The 25797-nt window shown below is 37.3% G+C and overlaps 2 protein-coding genes across 2 annotated transcripts; one reads left to right on the forward strand and one right to left on the reverse strand.

Annotated features, from left to right (window-relative positions):
• The first annotated feature begins 7619 nt into the window (after nucleotides 1-7619).
• Nucleotides 7620-14696, forward strand: LOC145783422 (uncharacterized). The gene is made up of 9 exons (XM_082595296.1): nucleotides 7620-7808; nucleotides 10334-10489; nucleotides 10906-11022; nucleotides 11169-11324; nucleotides 11681-11839; nucleotides 12202-12312; nucleotides 12853-13518; nucleotides 13921-14100; nucleotides 14516-14696. The coding sequence occupies exons 1-9, from the start codon at nucleotides 7665-7667 to the stop codon at nucleotides 14579-14581; spliced, it is 1755 nt and encodes a 584-aa protein (XP_082451422.1). The 5' UTR covers nucleotides 7620-7664; the 3' UTR covers nucleotides 14582-14696.
• A 1914-nt stretch (nucleotides 14697-16610) lies between these two features.
• Nucleotides 16611-25160, reverse strand: LOC145782800 (tRNA (cytosine(38)-C(5))-methyltransferase-like). The gene is made up of 6 exons (XM_082594563.1): nucleotides 22643-25160; nucleotides 22056-22267; nucleotides 21326-21433; nucleotides 19061-19255; nucleotides 18174-18302; nucleotides 16611-17831 (listed from the first exon to the last, which is right to left on the reverse strand). Exons 2-6 carry the CDS (start codon nucleotides 22235-22237, stop codon nucleotides 17369-17371), a joined length of 1077 nt encoding a protein of 358 aa, XP_082450689.1. The 5' UTR covers nucleotides 22238-22267; nucleotides 22643-25160; the 3' UTR covers nucleotides 16611-17368.
• Nucleotides 25161-25797: the final 637 nt, after the last annotated feature.

Consider the following 25797-nt stretch of genomic DNA (forward strand, 5'->3'; position numbering starts at 1 on the left):
GGGGGCAAGATTACGAAAATAGGGCACTTTTGTTTACTAAAAAGCCAAGTTTTTTTCAAGTTTCAAGATAAGATATAGCAATAATGCTAATCTATCAGCTCACTATGTATTGAGTAATGATAGCCTACAAGTGTCCGGCATACAAAGAAGGGCATCATGCTATGTTACAATGATGTAACCTACTGTCAAGCCTTAAAGCAACCTGCGGCCATGGCCGCTAAGTAGTGCTTGAATGACCGCCGGTGCTACCTCCTCAATCGGCCAAGTTTGGTCACCGGTCTCTTCTAGCCAATGATTTAATTTCGCAATAGAATGATCGTGGATTAACTGTCGAAAATATGTGGTATCAAAGAGTGACGCAAAATTACGTCAGCGCGTCATAATCGACACTGTTGCACAGGCCCGTAACTAGGGGGGGCGAAGCCCCCCCTGCAAAAATGTTGGCACCCCCTGGAAAAAATTATGTTAATTAGCTCTGTTCGCTGACTTTTCAGTTTTATACTCAATTTTCTTGTGTTATTTAATTGTAAACATTGTGTGTTTAAGGGTGTGGTAGAATGTTGTCTCTAAAACAAAGTTTGCCTAATTTTAAACGAAACTGCATTAAAAGAGCGAGTTTTGCCAATACTAAACATTCAAATATCTCAGCCAGGAATTAGCAACAAGAAAACATAGAGACTTAGCTTTATTACCGAAAAATGCCCTAGAAAACATGATCTTATCCTTTTGCTATGCCACCGGACAGCACCATTTTACAGGAATATTTATACCCACATGTTTGTTGAAAATGCTTTCAGAATGCACTAAATTCAAAGTAATTTTTCAAAATTTTCTAGGGGAGCCCCCCCCCCAGACCCCCCGCTGCTGGGTGTCGCCTTTGGCGAAGACGCCGTCGGTCTTTGCCCGTCGGCCGTCAACCCCCACCCCCTTTCAAAATTCATGGCTACGCCACTGACTGTTTCTATGATAAACTAGTCTAATGTAAACGTTGTATTAGGCCCACGATTAATGTTCTTGCGTAAATATACCCACATTGTGTACAAACGTCGTTTTCGTACATGATACGGAAGGTAAAAGTTGGGCCCCCTCTAGAATAATTTTTGCCCCCCCCTGCTGCTCCAAGCTAGTTACGGGCCTGCTGTTGCATTGTGCGGGGATTTTTGTTATTGATGAAAGATATCCATCTGCGATCCGCTGTAAGTCTTGTTTGTAATTCCCGACGTTTATTTTAACAAAGTCTTAATCCGAAGTGCTAATTTACATCGGCTGGTAATATTGTCGTTTTTATGTCGATTCGATGTTGTCGGACATTGAATCGTTGTTAAAAAGGAGAACTAAGTTAGTTGACATCCGAGGGGAAAACATTTTTTGATCATATTTTCCAAAAATTATGCTTCTTTTTAGTAATGTCCTTCACATCATTGAAATACTTATTTTATTACCTTGCGGTCATCGTCAACTCATGTCGAAAGTTGTTTTTCGTTGCTAAAAAGAATTCCAGGGGAGTGGCCAACTTCTTTAAAATCAGCCACATTGGAGACACTCGTGCGAGTGTCGTTAGATGGTCCCGCAGTACTAGATTGCAATCCCGATAAAGCAGTTATTGCGTTGTGTAACGATTCTATTGTAGGACGTCGCCCAGGCCCAGCCTTCAACAACGCTAAGTGATCATTTTAGCATTGTTGCAAGTTTAATTCTATTTACTTGTGCAATCGTTATTATTTGCATTTTGGCCTCCAAGCACGCAGATTTGGCCGCCGAGAAGGAGCTCCCAGTAAGCCACGATGGCCGCCGAAAAAAAACGAGTTTGAAGGCCTGTACTGTGTTGCAAAATTTTGTGCCGTAAATATTATTTTAAGGCAAAAATGAAAGATCATAATTAGGCTAAAAGGGAATAGCAGAAATTGTTATATTGCGAAATGTGCAGTAGCTTACATGACTTTAAAAGGGCACCATTGCCCCCCCTGCCCCTCCATCTGCAGAAAAATTGAGGGCAGGGGGGGCATTCGCCCCCCCCCCGCTTCCGGCGCCCCTGATCAGATCCAAATTATAGAACCGGAATAACATACTCGCCAAACGTTTGCCACTGCTGCTCCACGTTCTGACTCTGATCACAACCATTTTGTGCGAAAATTCCATGCGTGTGTGTGTGTGCAAACTGAGGGGAAACTTGCCGCGTAGCTATAGTAACTTTTACTAAACCTCGCAAAGCGAAGGTCGGACGAGGAAAGTATTTTGTGTGCGCTGGAGCAACGCATGTGTGGACAGTTTTCCATTCAGCGGCACCTAGTGGATGGAATAACTCATACACAACAATGATGAACACGTTACTCTGTTAATTTAATTTTTCATTGCTGGTTTCAACTGCTAGAAACCTTTTAGGCTACAGGTTTAAACAGTCAGAGGATAAAGAATCAAAACCAAATCATTTTTTCATTGTTGGTTATGTTTTAAGGAATTCAAGCAGTTTTTATCTACAAGCTTTCAACAAATGAAGCATTATAAGCTTTTTTCTGAGGCTCCATCATGAACATTCCAAAAATTTACCCAATTTATCTGGTCAAATAAAAAATTTCTAATCGAGCTGAGAATTGGTCAAAATCTAGCTACAAGATTTGTGAACTGGCAACTCTATTTTAATTCGGCTCAACAGCTGTTACTACAATGACGTTATGTTTTTGACACACACTGCTTCCAGTCAGCTGACCGGTATCTTTTTATTTTGTGTTCATCCGCCAATTCAATTTATTGAAACTCATTTTTTGAAAAGTTTTCAAACAAAAAATGAGAATACAAATGACTGAAATTTTATATTTTAAACATTGAATGTTACATGATGTATTTTTTGTATAAATCCAACAGTTTTTGTTTCATTTCGGAACTAATTTGCCTCGTGATGTTGGGCTTTGGGTTGTTTCCCGCCATTGCCGTTCATGAAGTTTTTAGAATTATTGCAGCTGACAATCCTGACATGTTGATAACAAAAGTTTTTTAGCAAGTTGTAAATTGTAATTTCTGTGTGGATGCTACGTTACAAAAGGCAACAAGAATAAACCGAAATTTGCTAGGTACGCAGTTTGCTGATCTTTTGTGTCAGAAAGAGTATATTATGTTAGCATTTCAAGTGGTCTATATACCATTTCTGCTAATTTGCTGCCTTTATTCAAGCTGAAACAACATTTGTTTCTTATTGCTTTTTGGTTTCTCATTATTGCTGTTGTTTCTCATTTCTGCAATTTATAGTCAGAAGATTAGACAATTTCTGCTTAAGTTAATCACTTCCAATACAGTTGTAGAAAGAATTTGCGATCAGCAGAAAGCAGCTGAAAATTATCACATTAAGGCAATTGCAGAGAACAACTAAACTTTGTTTGTCTGGTTTGTAAAGTAAAACAAAAGGCAGAGATTATTATTAAACATTTATTTCATACCCTTATGATCCATTTGAAGTGCAGAGAACAATTCAACAAATTCAATTTGCATGTAACGTGCACAACAAGGCATAGCCGATGCCAGCATAAACAAGTAGACATCGTTTTTGAGGCTGCGATACCGTAGTTACTATCTATTGCTACCATAGGCTCTGGTCATCATAAGTCAATGAGCATGATGTTACATGTTAATCAATTAATTATATTTTTCTGAAAAACATACGGTCACGCTCAAACAGGGGCGCTGGAACAGTTTTTGGGTGCAACCTAATTCGTACCATGAACAATTTGTACTGTCAGTTTGTACCTTGAAAAGATCGAGAGAAAAAATTAAAAAAGCCGAAGTCGCTGACCGCAGTTTCCGCAAACATTTTAAAAGGGTTAGGGTATCGGAGTAGGCTATATCAGTTAGGTATCGGTATCCGCAAACAAACAAACTGAAATGATCGGGAGAATAAAATAGAACATCGCTGATCGCAGTTTCCGCAAACATTTTAAAATTTCCGGTAATGATCCTAAGAGTTTGCCGAAGTCGCTGATCAAGATTTTAAAAGGGTTAGAGTTGATCGGAGTTTTTGCAAAAATTTTGAAAGGGTTTGGGGTGTTTCCGCAAACAAACAAACTAAAATAATCGAGAGAAAAAAACAGAACAAAGTCGCTGATCGCAGTTTCCGCAAACATTTTAATAGGGTTGATCGGAGTTTTCGCAAATATTTTAAAAGGGTTAGGGTTGATCGGAGTGGGGGGCAGGATTATGAAAAAAGGGCACTTTTGTTGCTGAAAGGCCAGTTTTTTTTTTGAAGTTTTAAGATAGCCTAAGATATAACAGTAACGCTCATCCATCAGCGCATCATCCAGTAATGATACAAGTGTTCGGTATACAAAGAACAAGGATGCAACCTAGTTTGTGCGGGCGTCTTTAAATGTCGCAAACCTAGCAAACCTCGCAAACCACAAAGTTGCCAGATGGTATTTTATTAATTGTATTTTTTTAATTTCTTGGCGTTTTATTTGTCTGGTGCCTGTTTTTTAAAACCCTTTTAAATATGTTATTTGTTTAGTAGGCTATTGATGTGCTATTATCATCTATAAAAAGATATCAAAATCTCTGCTTTGTTGTTTATGGTTAGTTTTGATATAAATACGTTTAAAGCAATGCCTTTGCGATCAACATTTGTGAGATGTTGAAAGTTAATATTAACGCAATATTTGGTAGTCAGACATTCGGGAATCAGTATTCCCTCCCTTAAACCATGGTTGGGTGAGTTCACTAATCACTGGTTCTCTAAAAACCGAGCTGCAGACGATAAATAAAACTTAACTTTTGCAGGCAACCGTAGTTCCTGCCCTTGGCTACGCCGTGTGACACACAACGAACAACGAAGAAGTTCCTAATGATAAGTTTTTGTGTGTGTTTAGAAAGTAAGGGATATTTTGTGAACGAAACCGGTTTTTCCAAAAGTCTTTGTTATTTCAAGTGTGTTTAAAATACCTATATGCTTTGGCTCCTTTTTGGGCTACTTGCAAAAAAAAATTGGCTTGTTTTTGGGATTGGTTTGAAACGTGTTTTTGGCTGGGTAATTTTTTAGTATCTGGCAACTCTGCAAGGCTTGCTTCTTTAAATGTAGCAAACCTAGCAAACCTTGCAAATCTTGAGAAAGGTTTCTACAATTGATGGCCGATGAGGTTTTCAACTGTTTATAGTTTGCATAAAGTAGATAGGCCTAGACTACAGACAACCTTACCATTACTTGCTGCTAATCTAGTCTGCTAATCTTCTTTTGAGAGACTTGTCTGCTAATCTTCTTTTGAGAGACTATGAAAACCTACTGGGGTACGCTTTCAAATGCAGAAACCTTCTCAAGCTTTACGAGGAATTCGGAGTTCGCGACATTTAAAGACACCCGCTGAGAAAACCTCATTACTATCAATTGACAAATGCACAAACCTTCCTCAAAGTCATAGCCTAGATAGTAAAACCTTGTCGGGTTTGCGAGGTTTGCTAGGTTTGCTACATTTAAAGAAGCAAGCCTTGCAGAGTTGCCAGATTCTAAAAAATTACCCAGCCAAAAACACGTTTCAAACCAATCCCAAAAACAAACCAATATTTTTGCAAGTAGCCCAAAAAGGAGTCAAAGCATATAGGTATTTTAAACACACTTGAAATAACAAAGACTTTTGGAAAAACCGGTTTCGTTCACAAAATATCCCTTACTTTCTAAACACACACAAAAACTTATCATTAGGAACTTCTTCGTTGTTCGTTGTGTGTCACACGGCGTAGCCAAGGGCAGGAACTACGGTTGCCTGCAAAAGTTAAGTTTTATTTATCGTCTGCAGCTCAGTTTTTAGAGAACCAGTGATTAGTGAACTCACCATGGTTTAAGGGAGGGAATACTGATTCCCGAATGTCTGACTACCAAATATTGCGTTAATATTAACTTTCAACATCTCACAAATGTTGATCGCAAAAGCATTGCTTTAAACGTATTTATATCAAAACTAACCATAAACAACAAAGCAGAGATTTTGATATCATTTTATAGATGATAATAGCACATCAATACTAAACAAATAACATATTTAAAAGGGTTTTAAAAAACAGGCACCAGACAAATAAAACGCCAAGAAATTAAAAAAAATACAATTAATAAAATACCATCTGGCAACTTTGTGGTTTGCGAGGTTTGCTACGTTTGCGAGGTTTGCTAGGTTTGCGAGGTTTGCTAGGTTTGCGACATTTAAAGACGCCCGTTTGTACCCTGAACAGTTCGGACCCTCAGTTCGTACACTAAAAAGATCGAGAAAAAAAAATTAAAAAAAGCGGAAGTCACTGATCGCAGTTTCCGCAAACATTTGAAAATTTTCCCCCTGAAAAGATTGAGAGAAAGATAGCACAAAGCCGAAGTCGCTGATCGCAGTTTCCGCTAACCCTAACCATAGAGTAATCTATGCTCTAACCCTCGCTGATCGCAGTTTCCGCAAACATTTTCTCGTAGTTTCCGCTAATCTTTACCCTAATTCTAACCATAGATTAATCTATGCTCTAACCGTAACCCTCGCTGATCGCAATTTCCGCAAACATTTTCCCGCAGTTTCCGCTAACCTTTACCCTAGCCCTAACAATAGAGCAATCTATGCTCTAACTAACCCTCGTTGGTCGCAGTTTCCGCAAACATTTTTCCGCAGTTTCCGCTAACCGCAGTTTCGGCTTACCCTAACCATCGAGTAATCTATGCTCTCTCACCCTAACCCTCGCTGATCGCAGTTTCTGCAAATATTTTTCCTCAGTTTCCGCTAACCAAACCCTAACCCTTGAGTTTGTTTGTGGAAACTCCGATCAGCGACTTCGGCTTTTTTAATTTTTTCTCTCGATCTTTTCAGGGTACGAACTGAGGGTCCGAACTGTTCAAGGTACGAACTAGGTTGCACCCAAAGAACAATGGTACAGGAGGGCATCATGCTATGTTATAATGATGTAGGCTAACCTACTGTAATACAGAGTTTTGTGTCGTGAATATTATTTTGAGGCCGAAATGAAAGATTATAATAGGCTGAAAGCGAATAGCTGAATTTGGTATATCGTATTGCAAAATATGCAGTAGCTTACATGTCCTTAAAAGGGCACCATTGCCCCCCTGCCCTTCCATCTACAAAAAAGTTGAGGGCAGGGGAGCATCTGCCCCCCCGCTTCTGGCGCTCCTGCGCTCAAATGCATGCACCATAAATGCATAAACTTGGCAACTATAAAAAGAAAAATTGACAAAACAAAAAGTATAAAATTATATTTTAGAAATCAGTACTGTTAATTTATGCGCTACACAATGGAAAACTTTAAAACAAGTAATCTTTATTAGTTGCATTGGAAGGCATAAAAAACAATCTACATTAAAAAAACATGCTAATATATAATCATAGTTTTAGTTGTGCTTATTGTGACAGTACGGTATAAAGTATGATCAATAGTTATAAATACAAGACAAAAACAGCACAGCTGGAAGCAGTGGAAACATACCGGTAATCATTGAATGAGCTGCTTCATATTTTAATCAAGTTTGCCAAAAAATAAAGTACTTCTAATTCTAAACAGTGTTGCACTGAGGTCCTAATTTTTAGTAGGCCTATTTATATAGGTTACCGTACATCATTTTATCTGTTAATTTTCTTTTTTGATAAAAAAAGGTTAATGTGATTAATGGGTGAACCAGTGCAGTAGAATCTGGTGTTAAAAATATGTATGGTCAGCGTGAGCATGAACGAAAACTACGAAGAGAGATAGCAAACAGCAATGAGCGACGTCGTATGCAAAGTATCAACGAAGGCTTCAAATCCTTAAAAGCGATTCTTCCACATCCTGTTGGTGACAAATTAAGCAAAGTAATTAGGCTTGTTTTACAAGTTATTACTTTTTTTTCTAGGCAGTGGCTATTTGACCGGCGCCGGTCTTGGAATCTGAAACACTATTTAACCGTTCATGACGTCACTATATAGGCACTTTTTTTCTTTATCTCTTTCAAAGCAAAAGACGAGAAGCGCCTATATCATATAAGTTCTAAATTCGACGGCTTTATTCAACTTGATCCGTGGCGCGTATGATATTTCTCCGGTTGCTATTCCAGAGGGAATGAGTTCGATACTACTCGGAAGCGTTCCTTTTTTTATATTTTTTTAATTTTTTTTTTAACTAAATTTTGACCCGAAGTGCATCTTTTTAGTCAATTTTTAATTTGAGTTGTCTGCAGCCCTATTTTTTATGTCTTTTCAAATGTGAGTACCGTAATACATTTTTGCTCTCAACAAGTTAGTTATATACAATGCTTCTTTTAAAAAAATGGTAATGGTATGTAATGCGTCGCTCAGCAAACACGGTCACATCCTCTTATGACAAACGGAAAATTACCGTACCCAGAGAAAATCTCAAATTCCAGCGAATTAAAAAAATTCTAACTTTATTACTCACATTTGAAAAAACATAAAAAATAGGGCTGTAGGCAACTCAAATTAAAAATTGACTAAAAAAAATACACTTTGGGTCAAAATTTAGTTTAAAAAAAAAATAATAAGAATAAAAAAAAGGAACGCTTCCAGGTAGTATCGAACTCATTCCCTCTGAAATAGCAACCGGAGAAATATCATACACGCCACGGATCGAGTTGAATAAAGTCGTCGAATTTAGAACTTATATAGGCGCTTCTTGTCTTTTGCTTTGAAAGAGAAAAACAAAATAAGTGACGTCATGACTGGTCAAATAGCCACTGCCTTTTTTCTATCACAATGTTCTCTATTTTTTTTTCATCAGAAAATAACATGTGTAAAGCATACAATAAATGAGCAATATACTACATGGTTTGTTAATTGTCAGTGTTTGAAGTCGTTTGTGCCAAAAGTTCAATAGTTTTTGTTCCAAAAGTTGATATGAACTTTTTTCAAAAGATTTTTCCTTGAACCATTTAAAATGTATAGAAAATAATATCAGAACGATTTTTGACTATTTTATTTTTCCAAGAAACCAAAGTGTCGGTTTGAAATTATAATATTCGCTGATAACGTCAGGCTGTACGTTTTTGTCACAAATCATAATGCAGCATAATGAGTTCAATGCTATGTCCAGACCTGTCTGACACTAAGCAACTGCAATGATTTTAGACGCATGCTTTGTCTACTTTAAGTTTATTTTTGAAAATCTAAATGCATAATTGCCACACACGCTAAGTTGAAAATGTAGATTGTTTTTGGGAGGCCGCATAAGCTAGGTGGCCTAGTTTACTGTTATGGTCGATATATATTTTAAACGACGAAAAAACAATAGTTATGTCATATAGTAATTAAGTGAATCACAACTGAATGCAAATCAGTGTATTGGTCAGGTGTATTATGAATTTAAAAAAGAAGGGGAGACAAATTGTGATCAAAGACAGGCAAGACACAACAATACAAGTTGTAGCATTATAGCAGTATATTTTGCATATTTACAAATAGTTTTAACAGTGGAACGTTTTCGACTTAACTTAAGCCCTCATCACTCATCAGGTATCTGAAAATATTTATAAAAATGCAATAAATTTGAATTTCTTGAAGGTAACTAGCTAACTGACTATAAGCATCAAGAAATATGCAGCGATTAAAAGCAATAGTGTGGAAAACAGATAGACAGATGGAAAAACAAGTTACACTTACATTAGAAGACAACTATGTAACTACAAAAGAATTTGCATCACAGGATATGTGATACATCTGGTAAATGTTGAGGAGAATGGACGTGCCTCCCACAAATAATTGTTTGTTTAAATTTGGGTTGTACCATTTAATTAATTGTGTCTTGTCTGTCTTTGGTTTAAGAAAGCAAACTTTCTCCCGAAACTAAACTGTGATCATTCTTTTAATATTTCTAGTTTTTGCTTTGGTATTTTTTCCCAAACACAATTCAATTTTGGTAAAAATCTGCTGCCTAGTTTTTGTCAAAATTGAATACATTTCAACTTGAAACTCTGACAGATCATTCCTTATGCTTTGATGACTATAAATGTGCACCTAACTCAATTTTGTCAAAATGTGACTTATCAACTTTTGTCTCAAACGGCTTTAATTGCTACATTTATTTCACCACCGTCGGCTGCATAGCCGAGTGGTGAGAACACTGGAACGGCAATCGAAAGGGCGCCGGTTCGACACCACTCAAGAGCATGTGTCTGTGGCAGGACACTTGAAGGCATGCCTGAAGGTGGACACGAAGATTGGCTTCCTTGCCTTCCCGTCCACTTAATCTAAATCTTCAACCACCGGGTGTAAGCCTGGAGACGACAAACAAAAAAAAACCCAGCGGTGATCATATCCTAATCCTTCTTTTCAAATGTTAATTTATGTTGTGTGATTAAGCAGTGAGCAAAGTATATCTTTTACAGGCAGCAATCTTGCAGCACACAGCAGAATACATTGACCAATTGGATAGTGACAAGGCAAGGTTGTTTTCGTTGAATGAGAAATATCGCTCTGCCCTGTCGGAATGTAGCTGTGGAGACCTAAAACGAAGGGAATTCATCAGTGACCTTTTTGATAAGGTAATTTGTTGTTTGTGGTATTTTCAGATTCAGCTTTTTTAACTGTTACCCCACAGCAAAATCCCCCAGTTTTACAGTGAGTCTGCAGTTGTTGAATCAATGTAAAAATGACGAATTTTGCCGTTTAGATAGTTTTGGCAGACATAAATCAAATATATAGAAAACATTGTTTGCCCTAGGATTTGCAGAAAGTGTGCTTTCAGTAATCAAATCATGCCTTGTTAGAAGTTTTGCTTATTTTGTAGCTATAAAATGAAGAAATTGCTCAGCTTTATAATTTCAAGACTGATCTGTTTTCTAGACATACTTGAGTGTTAATTTGACGATTTTTCCAAGTTTGCACTGAAAATTTTCAAATCAAAATTTTTGCAGGTTGATAGTATTGGATTTTGTGTTTGATATTTATTCAAATTTAGGATGAAGGAATTGGAAGTCCACGTGAAGAAGATTTGGAAAATCTTCGACGTGATTCCATAGAATTGCGTCTTCAACTAGATAAGGAAAGAAAACTTAGAATATGTTTAGAAGAAAAGGTATAATAATATTGTTTTTCAGGTTATTTTCTTCCTACTCAGTACCGGTATTTAACTATATTTTGCGTTTGGATTAAGGCTTACGAATTTAAGACTTCCTTAACCACACAGTATGTCAGATTGTTTATGAAGTGTCGTAATTTTAGGTTTGTCAATTAAAGTGCGAATCCAAGCTACGGGGAATAGCACAAAACATAAATGAAAAATTTCGCCTAGTCAAGCAACTCACTCATTGTGACACATCCCCAAGTTCTGTTTCTACCGTTACAGAACAAAAAGTTGTCAAACCACAGCACAATGACGTAAGTTAAGTTTTGAGTTATTTTTGCAATGCCTGGTTATTGAATATACAAACTTACATTTAACTGACAAGGGACATAAACTGATAAACTGGACCTCACACTTTAGTGTAAGTTGTGTCAAATTTACATAAAATGTGTAACCAGCAGAGCCACTTTTGTGTAAATCTTATCACTGCTAATTTGGTTAAGTGAGGTATCAATGATCACCATTTTAAACACGAGTGATAGCCGACAGCCGTGTCATTTAGCATACCTACTTTTTATTTTTACAAAATACCAATGCCTGAAATGTACTTTTTGTTGAACCTCATGAAAGTGAAGTAGCATCTATTAAAAGTTGTCGTTATACTGTGCAGCGACTTTCTTTGCCTTCCATGGACACGATTCAACTTCATTATTCTCAAGCAAATTTATTCTCTTCATCGTCAACCTCGATTCCTGTTGAAACTTCTCCTTCCGGTGGCTTGTGTGTCACAGTGGGTCAAGATTACCCCATCCAGTTTCCACCAGTTCAGGTGGGAAGATCTAAGTTGTTTATTTCACAAACACATCAACGTTTGAAGATAAAGTGGGTCAGTCAAATGAACCAAGTAAAATCTGGAAATCGTTTGCTTAATATTATCCACAAAAACATAGCAATTTTTTGAAGTTTAACAGATCTTTTGTTGCATATCGGTATGTTCATGCTAATACTAGATGTTTTTTGTATAAGTACCGTTGAGCATTTTTTTGTTCATTATTCAATCTAGATTAGTGATGTTATACTGTAATTGCAGAATAGGTCTATCCAACATTTTTGGTTTTTAGATTTGAAGTTTACAAAGTGTTCACAATGATTGTTTTTTCATTTTTTAGCTGATCTTATCTACATTTTTAGGTGAAGTGTTCTGACAGTCTTCCACGGTCAAGTCAGCCACTTAAGAAAAGAACCATTGAGGTTATTGAAAAAGACGCTTTATCACCAAAACATAAAGTTCAAAAACTCCAGGTATAATTTGTAAACAAATTTGATTTAAAAGTACCTTAACAAAAAAATGATTCGTTAAAATTTTTGGTTCAACTTTGTAATTCAAACAATCCAGACAACAACTCAATCGTTTTTTACATTGATTCAACGTCTGCAGACGTTGAACTAATGTAAAAAATGATTGAATTGCTGCTAATATTCGAATTCCATTTCTTCCGTAACGCATTTAAGAATACATGGTACGGCTTAAAAACCTACCACTTTTGAAACTGTTGCAGTTTGACCCAGGCAGGTGGTTGAAATGAATTTTGCAGCAAATGACTTGCCATTTATACTTTCAGATTTAGTTTTTTTTTAATAGTGTTTTAAAAACCTGTGTGGGTGTGTAAAATAGCCTGGATCAGCAAACACCATACATTTATTATGTTAAATTTCATAAAAAATGGGAATCTATGACTGGAACCCTAAAACAATTGAAGTATCGATTGGGAACAGACCGTGACGGTCTACTGTACTTTCCGTTGTTTAATTCCATATAAAAATGTATATTTTTATTGGCAGGCCATCACTTTCCTTTCATCTGCGTCGGTTGGCACAGTCCAAGCAAGGCCCCTTGTTGTTTCACCTTCATCAATACAGCCTAAAGGTACCATCATCGTCCAGAGACCGTCAAATATAATTGCTGAATCACTAGGATTTGGTAGAGCGGACACTTTGCCGCCCACAAACGGTACGGAGCTGCAAGCAAGACTGCAGTCCAGCATAAGCTCAGCGTCCGCAGATCTCCCCGTTCTTGGATCGACCCAACCAGCCGCACAAACGTATGCCACACCTGCTTCAACTGATACCCAAGCCAAATTGACTGCAGTCCAAACTTCTCCTTTATCTGCAACTCGAACTGACCTTGCCCAGCCATCAGGCTACATTTTACAACAGACGAATCAGAGCGTTGTTTCGAATTCAGAAGAATTCAAGCCCAGCCAATTGAACAGTGTACCGCCGTTGTTAATGACGCTGACGCAGCTTAACACTTTACCTGCGGTGGCACGACTCAACACCGCGGGTTCTCATGGGGGTTCTACGATGCAGCAACCACCCAATCCAGTGCAGCCTCAATTCCTGCCGGGTGTTGCCATGGATACGGTTTTGAACAGGCAGGGTGATCAAGTGGTTTCGTCCAGTACCGTGAACCCAGCGGAAAATCATATTCACCCCAAACACACAAAGGTTTGTTGACAAAATTGTTTTCAACAACTTGCTGCACATATAAAGATATATTAACGAAATTTAGAGCGATTTGTTTGACACGCAATGATTGGTAATCGTGTATGCATTTTAACCAGGCCCGGATTTAGGGGGGGGGCAGTTGCCCCGGGCTCCCCGACTTTTGAAGGGCCCCCTCTATGTGGAAAAAAATGTGATTTTGTGTTATTTTTTTCCTTTTGGCCTTTAAAGTTTCTGCAAAATGCTGTGCAGTACTGGACTGATGCTACTGTAGACGTAGAGATAGGTTTTCGCGGCGTAGGCGCGAAAAATTTTTTTGCACGGGGGCCCCCCGATCTAAAAGTGCCCCGGGCCCCCCATCAGCTAAATCCGGCCCTGATTTTAACCTATGGCGTTGACGTGTAGGTTGGCCTCTGCAAGCTTTCACGTCCTGACCTGGGTGTTCAATCGCAGCGAAGAGAAGGTGCATACATCGTGGAGTTGAACACCGTCAAAAACACACCTTTGTCGCATTCATTTTCGGACGGTCCAGGCTCACCATCTTACGCGGTTGCAACAAGAAGCAATTTAGAAACTATTGTACAGGTACTGTGAATTTTTTTCGTGCAACTTTCATAACCATTTATTTACTGGTTCGTGTGCGAGACCCATCAGCAAGTTTTTTTCGGTTAAAGACATGAAAGCGTGGTGATTCTGACTTCAACGTTTAATCAGCTTTCTTCCCCATTCTTGGTCTGTATTATCGCTTTGTTTCAATCTGCTCTGCATTGATCGTTAAACAAACGCTTCGTATCGTAATCCGTTTACGTCCTTAATCGAATAAAATCTCGCCACGGTAACGAGCTGTCTTGCGCTATTGACATGACACATTGTATGACAGTTCCAGCAAGTCCCCATGGGCGTGAAGTAATGTTTGCACAGCCCCAAAGTCTTTGCTAACCGAATCCGGAAACATGAAGTGGATCCTGTATTTGTGTAACTGTTTATTGTATGTCTGCAGGCTATTGATCACTTGGAACAACAAGAAAGGCGGAATTCTCAAGACCATCAAATCAGCGAAGGTTAAAATTATTATTTGCATCCGCAAGACAATCAGTTCCGCTGGATTAAAGGTGTATTATGTATTGTAATGTATATGCATTGTGTTAACACAATATCGCTCGCGTTGAATAAATCTTCTGTTTCTCAACAAACTCGCAGTGTGGAATTTGGTAGTGCAGGAATAAGGAAATCTTCAGCCATTAACAAACACCTTTCGATGAAAACAGTATCACACCACGTTCAATAAAAGTAGCTTTAAGTTCGGCATAGCAGTGGTTCTCAACAGTATGTCGTTCTAGCTGGGGGCTTGCACAATTTCTTTTCCTGACCGAACAATCCTGAGTTAACAAAATTGCACTGAATTAAATAATAGCTGATCTGTTGAATAGCATTATTGCACACGGTAGGCACTTAAACATAAAATAAAGTTTTGTAAGACAAATGAATCATTGGACCAATCAGAGGTTACAGGAAAAACTTTTCTGATATAAGATAAATTAAGTTGATGCTTCGTGTTCCACAGCTTGGCGTGAGCGGTTGTCACTTTAACATGTTCTAGTTGGTTGGCGGTGTCATCGGGTCTTGCTGGGAATTGTCATGTTGAAGCGGCTACCATTTCACAATGACCCGATTCGGAGACAGCCTTTTTCGGAGATTTTTTGAAAATCCAACGACGGCCTTCTGGTTATTTAGAGATTTTTGTACTTAGCCTATTCCACAATATCGTTTCTTTTGCATTCCGACAAAGAAAATAAATTGAAATTTAACGAAAAATAAAAAGCTAATTAAATTAAAATGTTTGCTCACATAAAATTGACATGTATCCTGCATCGTTTGTATGCCCATCAAAGCGAACGACAAGTTTCTGAAGCGGTCGTCAGCATCTCTATATTTTTTCAACTTTCGTGCGACTATGGCCGGCTATCACCGTATCGTATGCTATTATCAAGTAGGCTATAAAAACATCTTAAGGGGGCAGTTCTACTCAGAATTTTTTTTTTTCAAATTTTATTGATATATGTTGGAAATTTATCGTAGATTCCGAATATGCAGTCAATTTTTACCTATTAGGCTTCAAACGGAAGGTTTTCTGAACGCACCTCAGTTTACAATGTGAATAAAAATTTGCATTTTTATGAGAATGTTAGTTGCAAGATGTTTTGTATTTTCCCTTACAAAATCTAATAATAAATAAGCTAAATAGCGCCGTGTGTAAACGCAGTATTTTGTTCATTATGTATATTTTAGTTGTTGTGAATGGACATTAGAAGAAAAAAAGTCACATTTAAAGTCAAAGGCATAAATTCACCTGATTCTATTTTTCAAATTCGATTTACTCAAAATCATGTTTTTGTAAACTAAAAATGTTTCTTCTAGAAAACTACTTGTCAGAATTGGCTAAAATTTTTAACACGTGTACAGTAGGCCCTTTCGGACATAATGATTTGAGTTTTGTTTCAATATTCAGAGTAATAAATATTTTATTACCAAATCCTGAAGTCAATTTTGCTCTCGATGCATAACAATTATAAAAAAATTTATATTTAAAAAAATAAAAGAGTTAGAAGAAATCCCCTCTATCAATTTATGGCTAGGATGCCCTACTAGATCACCATGCAGTTTGAAGTCCCTACCTCTAGCCATTTTCGAGTTTTTAGGGCTGCAATGTAAGACAATCGGTTGATTTTATGTACAAATTCAAAATGGTATAAACCCTTACTGGATTGCCCCAGCCTAACAAAGTCAATATTTTTGGATAGCTTGTTTCCTCCTTTTTCCAGCAATATATGGTTTGTGCGTGAACTTTTGTGTGTAGATTGTTAATTATGACAAGTACGAAAAATGCGATTCTTAGTAGAACTGCCCCCTTCTTAAGCATCAGAAAGCAAGATTGTCAAAACTAACTTTTAAATTGGGTGATCATTTATTTCTCTATTGTAAGCTAATTTTTTGCCATTGTGATTTTACAATTCTCCGAATCGGATTCTCCCAATAGTAGCAGACCAATTTCACACTGCCCGCTTCTTTATTATACCACGAGACAAAAAGCATGCCAACCCCACAGTGTGATCATCCAAAATTGTTGTTCTATTAGTCACTGAGGTGGTCTTCCCCTAAAGACCTAGCCATGCCATATGCAATTATGCATACTGCATAGGCCTTGCGAACTTACAATGCAATGAGGCTGATTCATTTGTGATTTTGAACTCAAGGCTAAATCTACTACTTCTCTGAAATAACAACTTGCAAAAATGTAGGCAGTGAATCTCAAATCACTGCAAAACTTTAATGGTTTCGCTTTAAAAGAATGACAAACATTTCCCTGTTACCAGTGTTTCTAGACGATTTTCGGATTTCCTACAAGGGCCAAAATCTACTTAACGATTTGCATGGTAACAGCACTTAGACAAAAAATACACAACTACATCAACCACTTCTTATGCTAGCGATTCTGACTGCTATCAAGCGTAGCAGATCAGCCTCCAGTTACTACAACGTTGGCATGGCCTATGTTTTAAAGGTGGAGCCCTTAAACATTGCGCTATAGAATATTCCCCATTGGATGATGAAAGAGAAGCATAATTTTCTCAATATTTAATTTCAGCGCCAGGCTCGTAAACTCAATGATTTGAGAAACCTTATTGCAGCAAAAATCAGACAACCATACATATCGGCTCATAATGTGGGCCTATTTGTTGTATGTATCAACGTGTAAAACTTGGTATATATGCGTTTTAAATCTACTGGTTCGTCGAGTCATGCTAGAAATAAAAGAAAAACACTGCAGTGCAGCCTGAGTGCCGTTGTACTTTTAGGAAGGATTTTCGTCGTGCAATAAAATTTGAAGCAAATAAGCGACCACAGAAACATTTAAACTATTTCCTAGCATTTTGTACTGTTGCCTCCTTGTAATGCCTTCTGGGAAAGTAAAAGTCTTGGGAAAACACATTAAATTTGCTATCTCTCTGGGAGTGAAATACCGAAGGTCAAAGTCTTTTTCTCGGTTTCTCGATAACGTGTCAGTTTGCAGCGACCCGCTACTGTTCAATATCGACCCTGTTCCTTCGACGTAATGGCCGTAAGATTTAGTGAAACATGTCGAATTATTTGAGTTCATAGTAACGATATCCATCACGGGCAAGTAGCGAGCAATCACACGGTCAGGCAGTTTGTAATCGGGCAACAGCGTGTCTGGTGTCTCCAGGTAATCTTGCAAGGAAGAACACGGTTTGTGGCATTTCAAATCGCTATCGTCTGACTCTTGTTGCCTTTCTCTGAAAAGCACAACACGTAAGCCTGAGAACTGGTATCACATCCAGAAAATTGTACAATTTGAAAAATAAAAGTGATAATCCGCATACCGACACAACTCTCACACTGAGCTGTAATTGCCCAAGAAATTTTCATGGGATGGGCGCCAATAAAAACACGATTATTATTGTTGAAGCATACGACACCAGCGCTTGACGAAATAACAACTTGATTGGGAAAAGGGTGCAACAACAAATTAGCAACTTACATCATATTCTCAACGATTCACACAAAATGATACTCTGATACCACTGGAAAATTTAAATTAGTTTGTAGTTCAAAATGAAAGTATGAGCATAACTTACGTCATATCAACGTCGGATTGAGGTTTTGAACTTGTTCCTTGCAAAGCAGGTAAATAATTTAATACCTTTGTCTGCTGATGCCACTCTTGGTCAAAGTGGAGGGGTTTTCGTTTCGCCAACATGTAATACCTGAGTAGAACTCGTGTCAACATCAAATTTACATCTCTATGGCATCATAAACCATACTTCCATGCATTCTAATCGTCCATCTAAGCAACGCACCATCCATCCAGTTTATGGGCCTCCACTAACTGCACAGCAACTGCCATGATGCATGGACGTAGACAGAAAATACGTCATATCGAATAAACACTTGGGATTGGGAACTTTGTTATTGAAACATGAATGTTAGTAAACTTACACCACGATATTTTGAATTAGGTCTGACAAAACATCAAAAGATTTTGTTGTGTATGCTTGATTAATTTCTAATAAGCGTTGTGAAATAGAAGGATTGAACAAGTGCAATTGAGTACACTACAACAGTAGGCATCATTCAAGTATGCCGAAACAATTCACCCAAGCGTGCTTGTCGCTATTCAAAGCCTTGTGATCAAGAAAGGAGATATTCTTGAAACTATATAACAAAGAACTTTAACAAGTCACTTGGATTTAGTTGTCCAGTTAACTTTCAGCGATGAAAAAAAGCCGCTTGCGTACAAGACTTTAAACTACAATCAAGATTTGATCTAATACAGATTTAATTGTGAGTTAGCGCTGAACAAAAAAACACACGGCTGAGCACGAACATAAAGGCGTTGATCTGCTGTCAAAATGGTTTAGGTGTCAAAAGCTCAAAGCGTGCTTTTTGAAGCCGCATGTTTACTAAACCAGTGGTGCATTTTACTAACCATGGTATCAACATAGATAAGTAATTCACATCTTACCTTAGTCTGGAATTTGGGATTCCAAGGTCTTTCGGTGACACCAAGAAGCCTTGATAAGAAAAAGAAAGTTGAGTTAAAACGTCACAGAGCATTTGGTATGCCTTTGACTCTTCGAAACCTTTAACGTTTTCGAGTAGAATGTAATTGGGAGGACTTTCCATTTGCGGCAGCAACTTCAATAAATGTAGAAATGACCTAAAAAAAATTACTGATTCTTTACTCAACATTTTTTTTTTTCAAGCAATACCTAATTGCAAATACAGTTTGTTTGAAATCGCAAATCACCATCGAGCAATTTATGTTTCGGTTCTCATTACGCCCATGAATTTGCTTTATTTCTACCACAGTGATTCGCATTTGAGATTTGCGAAGAATTATGAGCGGTTTATCCCCTGTCTTACTCAACTGTAAGCAGCTTACCTTACATCATGGCATTAGGCACGAAATCGATTTTATCTGTTAGGTAAAAACTACTCGTGCTTTTAAACTATCAAAAATGCATGCGTCGTTTTGCACTGCTCTCCAGCTGGCAAACGCACCCAGTCCAGATTTGCTAACGGCTTATCATTTTTACATCGTTTCAACATTTAATGACGCTTGGAAGAACTAGTGCTAGCCGGGAAAGTCAATGTCAAGTGCTGATGCACTTATACGAACTGCAGGAATCGTAACAACAAGGTCTGCAGTAGATTGATACTGATTTTGCCATACAAAACCAAACACTCTACAGCACACTGCCCTATACTAACGCAAATCAACCGTTCTTTTACATTGATTCAACGTGAAAAACGTCTGTAAACGTTGAATCAAATGTAAAAAGCGGTTGATTTCCTATCTGGAAACGAGTAACTTTTAATTCTTCATCAAGGCATAATTAAATTCACATTGTATAGCATTGGCAGAGAGATACTTTTTGAAAACCATAGACAGATAATTGATAACAGCTTTATAAGATTAAATTATGCAATTTAGTCTTATAAAGCTGTTATCAATTATCTGTAAATCGTTTTTACATTCACATTGGATTTAAAGATAAAAATCCAAAGGCAACATCAGGTTTTGACAAGAGATAGATTTGAACAAAATTTGTTATCTTTTTGCTAATATAGAAAATCGTCCAATACTATTCCAGTGACGATTTAATTTTGTTCAATCTAGCTCAGCGTTTCTCAACCTGGGGGTCGCGAAGGTCATGTCAGGGTCGCAAAGAATTCCGAAAAAATGAAAAATCTTTGCAGCAATCACTTTGTATGCAGTAATGTCGTAGCATGTGACTAATTGGTTGCACTGTTACGAAAGAGAACGCGTAGCTCGGCTGTAGGCCAATTTATCATCGTTTGTTAAGTAGAACGAATGAACTGAGTCAGCCTGTTTAACAATCTCAAAACGTTAGTTGTCGAAAAACCTTGGTCGGCGAAGTGAATTATATTGCGGTACAAGTGAAGAACAAAGTTGTTAAAAAACATTTGTCTAAATCAGATTTCAATTATTGTGCAGTTGCGTTTAGTGAGTCAGGACCCAGACAGCAAAAGTCGTCATTTTATGTTGATTCAACATCTACAGACGTTGAATCAATGTAAAAACGACGAATTTTGCTCTGGGGAGAAAACATATTTCAGTGTTTATAAATATTTAAGTTCTATACTTCCCATGGACAAGAAACAAAAATATTTTGAAAAGTATTTAATGTTTAGCTTTGGTAGAGAGGTACTTTTTAAAAACCATAGACAGACAATCGATAACAACTTAATAACATTGAATTGCATAATTCAATGTTATTAAGTTGTTATCGATTGTCTGTCTATGGTATTTAATGTTTGGCATTACTTCCATAGTTAGCAACAGCATTGAGAAGCCACAGTGTGTTTTGTACAATGTAGTTCTCAGTGCAGAATTTATGAAGCCATTAAAGTTTAAAACGGCATTTAGAAACAAAGCATTCCAATCACATCAGCAAGCATTTAGAATTTTTTCAATGAAGCCGGTTTGAACGCCAAACATTAAAAGTTGTGACACTCAGCAGTTCTTTGAAATTAAATGTTATTGTAATGTATTTTTGTCCTAATTTTTATAGCTTATCTATAGAAAAGAGAGCAGGAACGGGGTCGCAGGCTGTATTAAACACCTAAAAGGGGTCGTGAACCACAAAAAATTAAGAAACACTGAATTTATATGTTTGTGCATTTATTGTTTGCTTTAACAATAAACTCACTGATATCAACAAATTGAATGTAACAAAAAGCGCATTTCAGGCCTACTTCTCACTTCGATCTGGGATCGTTGACATCTTTCTTCAGGCCAATTCGAGTAAAGGGCTGGCATGGGGGGCTCATCAATAGCACATTGAACTCGAAATTATCCAAGTCTTTAGCACTGTAAACGATTAATTCGGGTTTCAAATAATAATAATGTATAAGTGTGACAAAGTAAGATTTCGTTTATAAGAATGTGTAAATTTGTTATCAAATTATTTTATTAAATATGACCGGTAAAAAATAAAGCGCCGTGTTCATAGTAGAATGGTAGTGCAACCACATAATGTGCATACACAGCACTAACCTGTCAGATTAATTTATGAAATTACGGAGGTAGCGACCAAAGAAACAAGGTTAAAGCAGTGATTGCTGAGTACGCGCAGACGACGCTTAACAGCACACTTCAAGGTCAACTCAGCGGAATTTAATCAATGTAGTGGTTTGCTAATGATGTTGCCGCTCTGCAGTGCAGGGGGAAAAGTTTAATCTTGGTAGCTGGAAAGCTGCCAAAAGTTCGAGTGTATATGAGCCTAACAAATTTGAGTAAATCGCCGAACAAAGTTTCAAACTGTAGAAATCAGACATAAAGTTCGTAAAACAGCATTACTTTAAAAAAAAAAATTTGCTAAGCATCTCTAAACTTGAAATCTTCTATACTGTACATTTTTCCATGCCAAGTCAGACATAAAGCTTGCGAAACAACATCATTTAAAAAAAAAATTCGCAAGTCATCTTTGAACCTGAAACCTTCTATGCCTTTTCCCAGTTGAGTGGTGGAAGGAAAATTGTGTTTGTAGACGGAGTTTGGAGTCGGGCTGATGTCCACTGCAGCAACAACGTCAGCGTCCGGTAATCCCAAGGCATTTGCAGCATAGTGCATGCCACCGATACCGCTGTACAGCTCCAATATACGCAACTTCATGGTTTACATTTCAAAATGGATTAGGAAAGTCTGAACAATACATGTGCACAAATGAAATCACTGGATGAACAGAAGAGGTGACCATGGTACTTTTGCACGAAAGAACAAAGTAGCAAAGAAAGAACAAAGTACTTTCATTACATCACTTTTTTTGTTAAGGACAAATTGGTTCTTCGGTGAATTACATAAATCACTTTTGAGAACTTTTTTTGTGCTGCGAATATTAACACATGTTAAAAGATACAGTATTTTTTATAAATATAATACCCATGACTTTAAATAATCACAAAAAAGTAACAATCTCACATTACAAATGATGATGAACTAATATAAAGTGGAGCAAAACTTGCCATTTCAAGATAGGAAAATAATAACAAATTAAATGAATAGGCAGATCAACAATACCAATTTCAACTTTTCCTGCTCTCAACTCGTCCGATATTTGGTTGTTTGTAACCTTGCCTTGTTGGCTTACTTTCCTTGGATCAATATCCAATCAAACACAATCGCTAGAGGTTTGGTAGAGCTCTCAACATACAATTCTAACCTACAATTTTTAAAGTTTGCAAACGAAAATTATGAGAATATAAAAGTATCTTCGATTCTTTGGAAACGAACTAGGTGACGCATCGAGCAATGTGGCCAATTAATGCGAGCGAATTAAAAACTAAAATGTCCACAAAATATTGGAGTTCTGTCAGGACCAACAGATAATTAGACATGTGTTGGCTATGGCAAATTAGGCAAGCCAAACTGTACCGCAATGTTCTGCACAATCATAGGCGTCGAAACAGGCGGCGCCCACCCTGCCGTGAAACGAGGGTGCGCAAAATATGTTTCGCCCACCCTGTTTTCATGACACTTATGAAGTGTTCGTTACAATTATATCCGTTTTTGTTAAACGCTGAATTATTCAACCAACTGCAGCGCAACTTCTTGTTTTACGCTATGTTTCTCGCTAGGTATCTGACAGAACAAAGCAATTTCGCAACAACACTGCGTTTAAAAAAATGCGGTAGCCTACTCACTGCATTTTGGTTGCTAAATGCTACGGCAATTACCACACGCTGGCAATTCCTGGTGAGAGAAAGCCATGTTTGATCTTTTCTCCGAATGGTCTCACTTTGGTTACGTCACAATCAAGCTTCAGTTTCGGGTCCAGCACAAGGAAATATGAATAATTGAATATGACATCATAATGAACATGACAATAAAATAACCGATACAAACTAAAGATCTACTGAAACAATCGCTTTTTACAAATCTTTCCTCACAAACTTGTTGTTGGGTTTAAATTGGGGCTCTGCGAGATGTTGTCATTTCATTATTGAAAAGTTAAACATGAAGCAAAGTCAAACATCTATTCGTGCATTCTTAAAACCAGCTTCCAAAAGGCGTCGAGATGATAACGCTGAAGAAGCCACGGCCAGCACGAATGAACGTAGAGATGACATTGATAAAGAAAGCAGTGCTTCAAGGGTGGACACTGGACAGTGGTGAAGTCAATGTCTCAGGCAATGCACCGGTAGTTGTATAAGACAGCATGAGCCATGAGAATCTACCTGTTCCATTTGACGTTACCATGCTGCCGGATCAGCTTCCGGCTCGGGAAGGTTCCGTCAGCACAGTCAGCGGTCACTTGTCCGAACATTTTGCGGCAAATCCGAAGGCGCCACTTTAAAGATAACAGGTCACGAGTCACGCGCTTTTTAGGTCACAAAGGAAAACATAAAAGAAGTTTGTTTAGTTTAGCAGCGCTCATAAGATCGCAAGGCGCAAGAAAGCAAGCATCAAACCTATAAAGCTTAATTGCTGCAGCGACGCTAAACGCAGTCTTTGTAAGGAAGACTAACCATTGCGAATTTGCGAACATACACAATCACATTCAATGAAATCTGTTTGAAAACTCTCGCCACCCAGAATTCCTCTAAGAAAGAATCGACGCCTATGTGCACAATACATGCTACTTGAAATGTGAAACATGTAATATAATCCACAAATGAACACGAAAAAATAACATTATCATAACAAAGGTAAAATGACACTTTACGTAGAACTGAAGACTAGATGAATTGAAAAAATTACCTAAATTCAGTGTTACATGTTCAAGATTCGGTATAAGTTTGCAATTCAAAGCTACTCACAGAGTAGGTATAAAAAAACGTAGGATAAGCGAAATTGTGTAATGTACACTTGCAGATGTGATGAATCCGTATACTTAAAGTTATATGTGATCAGACCTTATACTTAAAGTTAGTGTCTGATCATTTTCATTTGAATGAATATATAAACCGCAACAAAATATATTTTGGCAATCAATATTCATGACGTTTAACTAGGCCTTCCGATCTACCACATTGTTATAATATTACAGGCTAGAACTTGAAGGACAACCCATAAGTGAAACTACATGAGCTTTTGCAAAAAACGCAATACCTTCAGGCAACATAAGATTACAGTAAAACATGAAATCTAACAACTACGCAATTCTTACTTCAGCTGACATGCTAAGCAATGGACGCAGAACACAATGTAAATACAAAAACCTATGCAATATAACTACTGTGACACAAAACAGCACTGACATCAAAAAGCATCTTCAATCATCAAAGTAAATCCTTTTTCAAAAAAGAAAACTATTTTCTCCGAAGTTTACTTTTTTTAAATGTGTACATATTTGTGTGTACATATAACAACGAATTTTTCAACAAAATCTAATCAGAAAGCATCAGTTTAGATCAGCAACATGCAAGTCGCACAACATTGCTTTATGTAGAAGATTTCCATTTAAAACTAGCATAAATATTACAAAGGAACTTTCTACTAAAGCTTATCATATTACCATAACATCTCCAATTACAGTACAGTATGGTAAACATTTTAAAGCATAAATCTAAAAAAAATCACATGCAAGTTCTTTAAGATAGTTTGGAACAATGCAATAAGCCTACAGCATACTCTAAAAATACTTATTCGACCATAAAATCATTAAAACCGGGCAGTTGTAAAGCAATCAAGCAACACAATAATCTTGACTTACTTGCCAATATCAAGCTCATCATAACAAATAATTGTGTTCAAAATGATAATTTTCAATACAATTTATGAATAAAAACATACAGTATGATTACTTTTTAGTCTTATACAGAATTAGAAAAAAACAATTTTCTACTAATTTAACAAGAGTGGTCGATTACAAATAGGGAAGAAGAATCTTAGTGTTAAAGCTAGTTACAAATAGGTACGACAAATTCTTATCTATAAAACTTTGTAGGCTTAATTAAAGCAATGCCAGATAAATCTCAGTCCTCCATGAAAATGACAAACTCCACTAACAATTTATGTATAATTTTGTCATACCCAAATACCCCAAGCGGTTGAGAACTTAAATGGCAAAAAGTCAAGGAAGCAAATATTTTATGTCCACCATTCAGCATGCATTTAGTATCTTGCCGCTGACATATGGCCTGAGTTGTGTTAGACTGGGATATGAGTGCTCACATTCAAGACAATTGACCACAGCCAACCTTTCACAGAGACCCTCATAACAAGACTAACCG

This window comes from Aplidium turbinatum, chromosome 14 (genome assembly GCF_918807975.1).
Source record: "Aplidium turbinatum chromosome 14, kaAplTurb1.1, whole genome shotgun sequence".
Taxonomy (NCBI): Eukaryota; Metazoa; Chordata; class Ascidiacea; order Aplousobranchia; family Polyclinidae; genus Aplidium; species Aplidium turbinatum.

Coding starts and splice junctions, on each gene's coding strand:
- LOC145782800 (XM_082594563.1), bottom strand. CDS start 22,237: ATGAAGTTGCGTATATTGGAGCTGTACAGCGGTATCGGTGGCATGCAC. Junction 18,303..19,060: donor ATCCCAAATTCCAGACTAAG/GTAAGATGTGAA, acceptor AGTTCTACTCAG/GTATTACATGTTGGCGAAAC. Junction 17,832..18,173: donor CAATCCGACGTTGATATGAC/GTAAGTTATGCT, acceptor TGTGCTTTTCAG/AGAAAGGCAACAAGAGTCAG.
- LOC145783422 (XM_082595296.1), top strand. CDS start 7,665: ATGTATGGTCAGCGTGAGCATGAACGAAAACTACGAAGAGAGATAGCA. Junction 7,809..10,333: donor TTGGTGACAAATTAAGCAAA/GTAATTAGGCTT, acceptor TATCTTTTACAG/GCAGCAATCTTGCAGCACAC. Junction 10,490..10,905: donor TCAGTGACCTTTTTGATAAG/GTAATTTGTTGT, acceptor ATTCAAATTTAG/GATGAAGGAATTGGAAGTCC.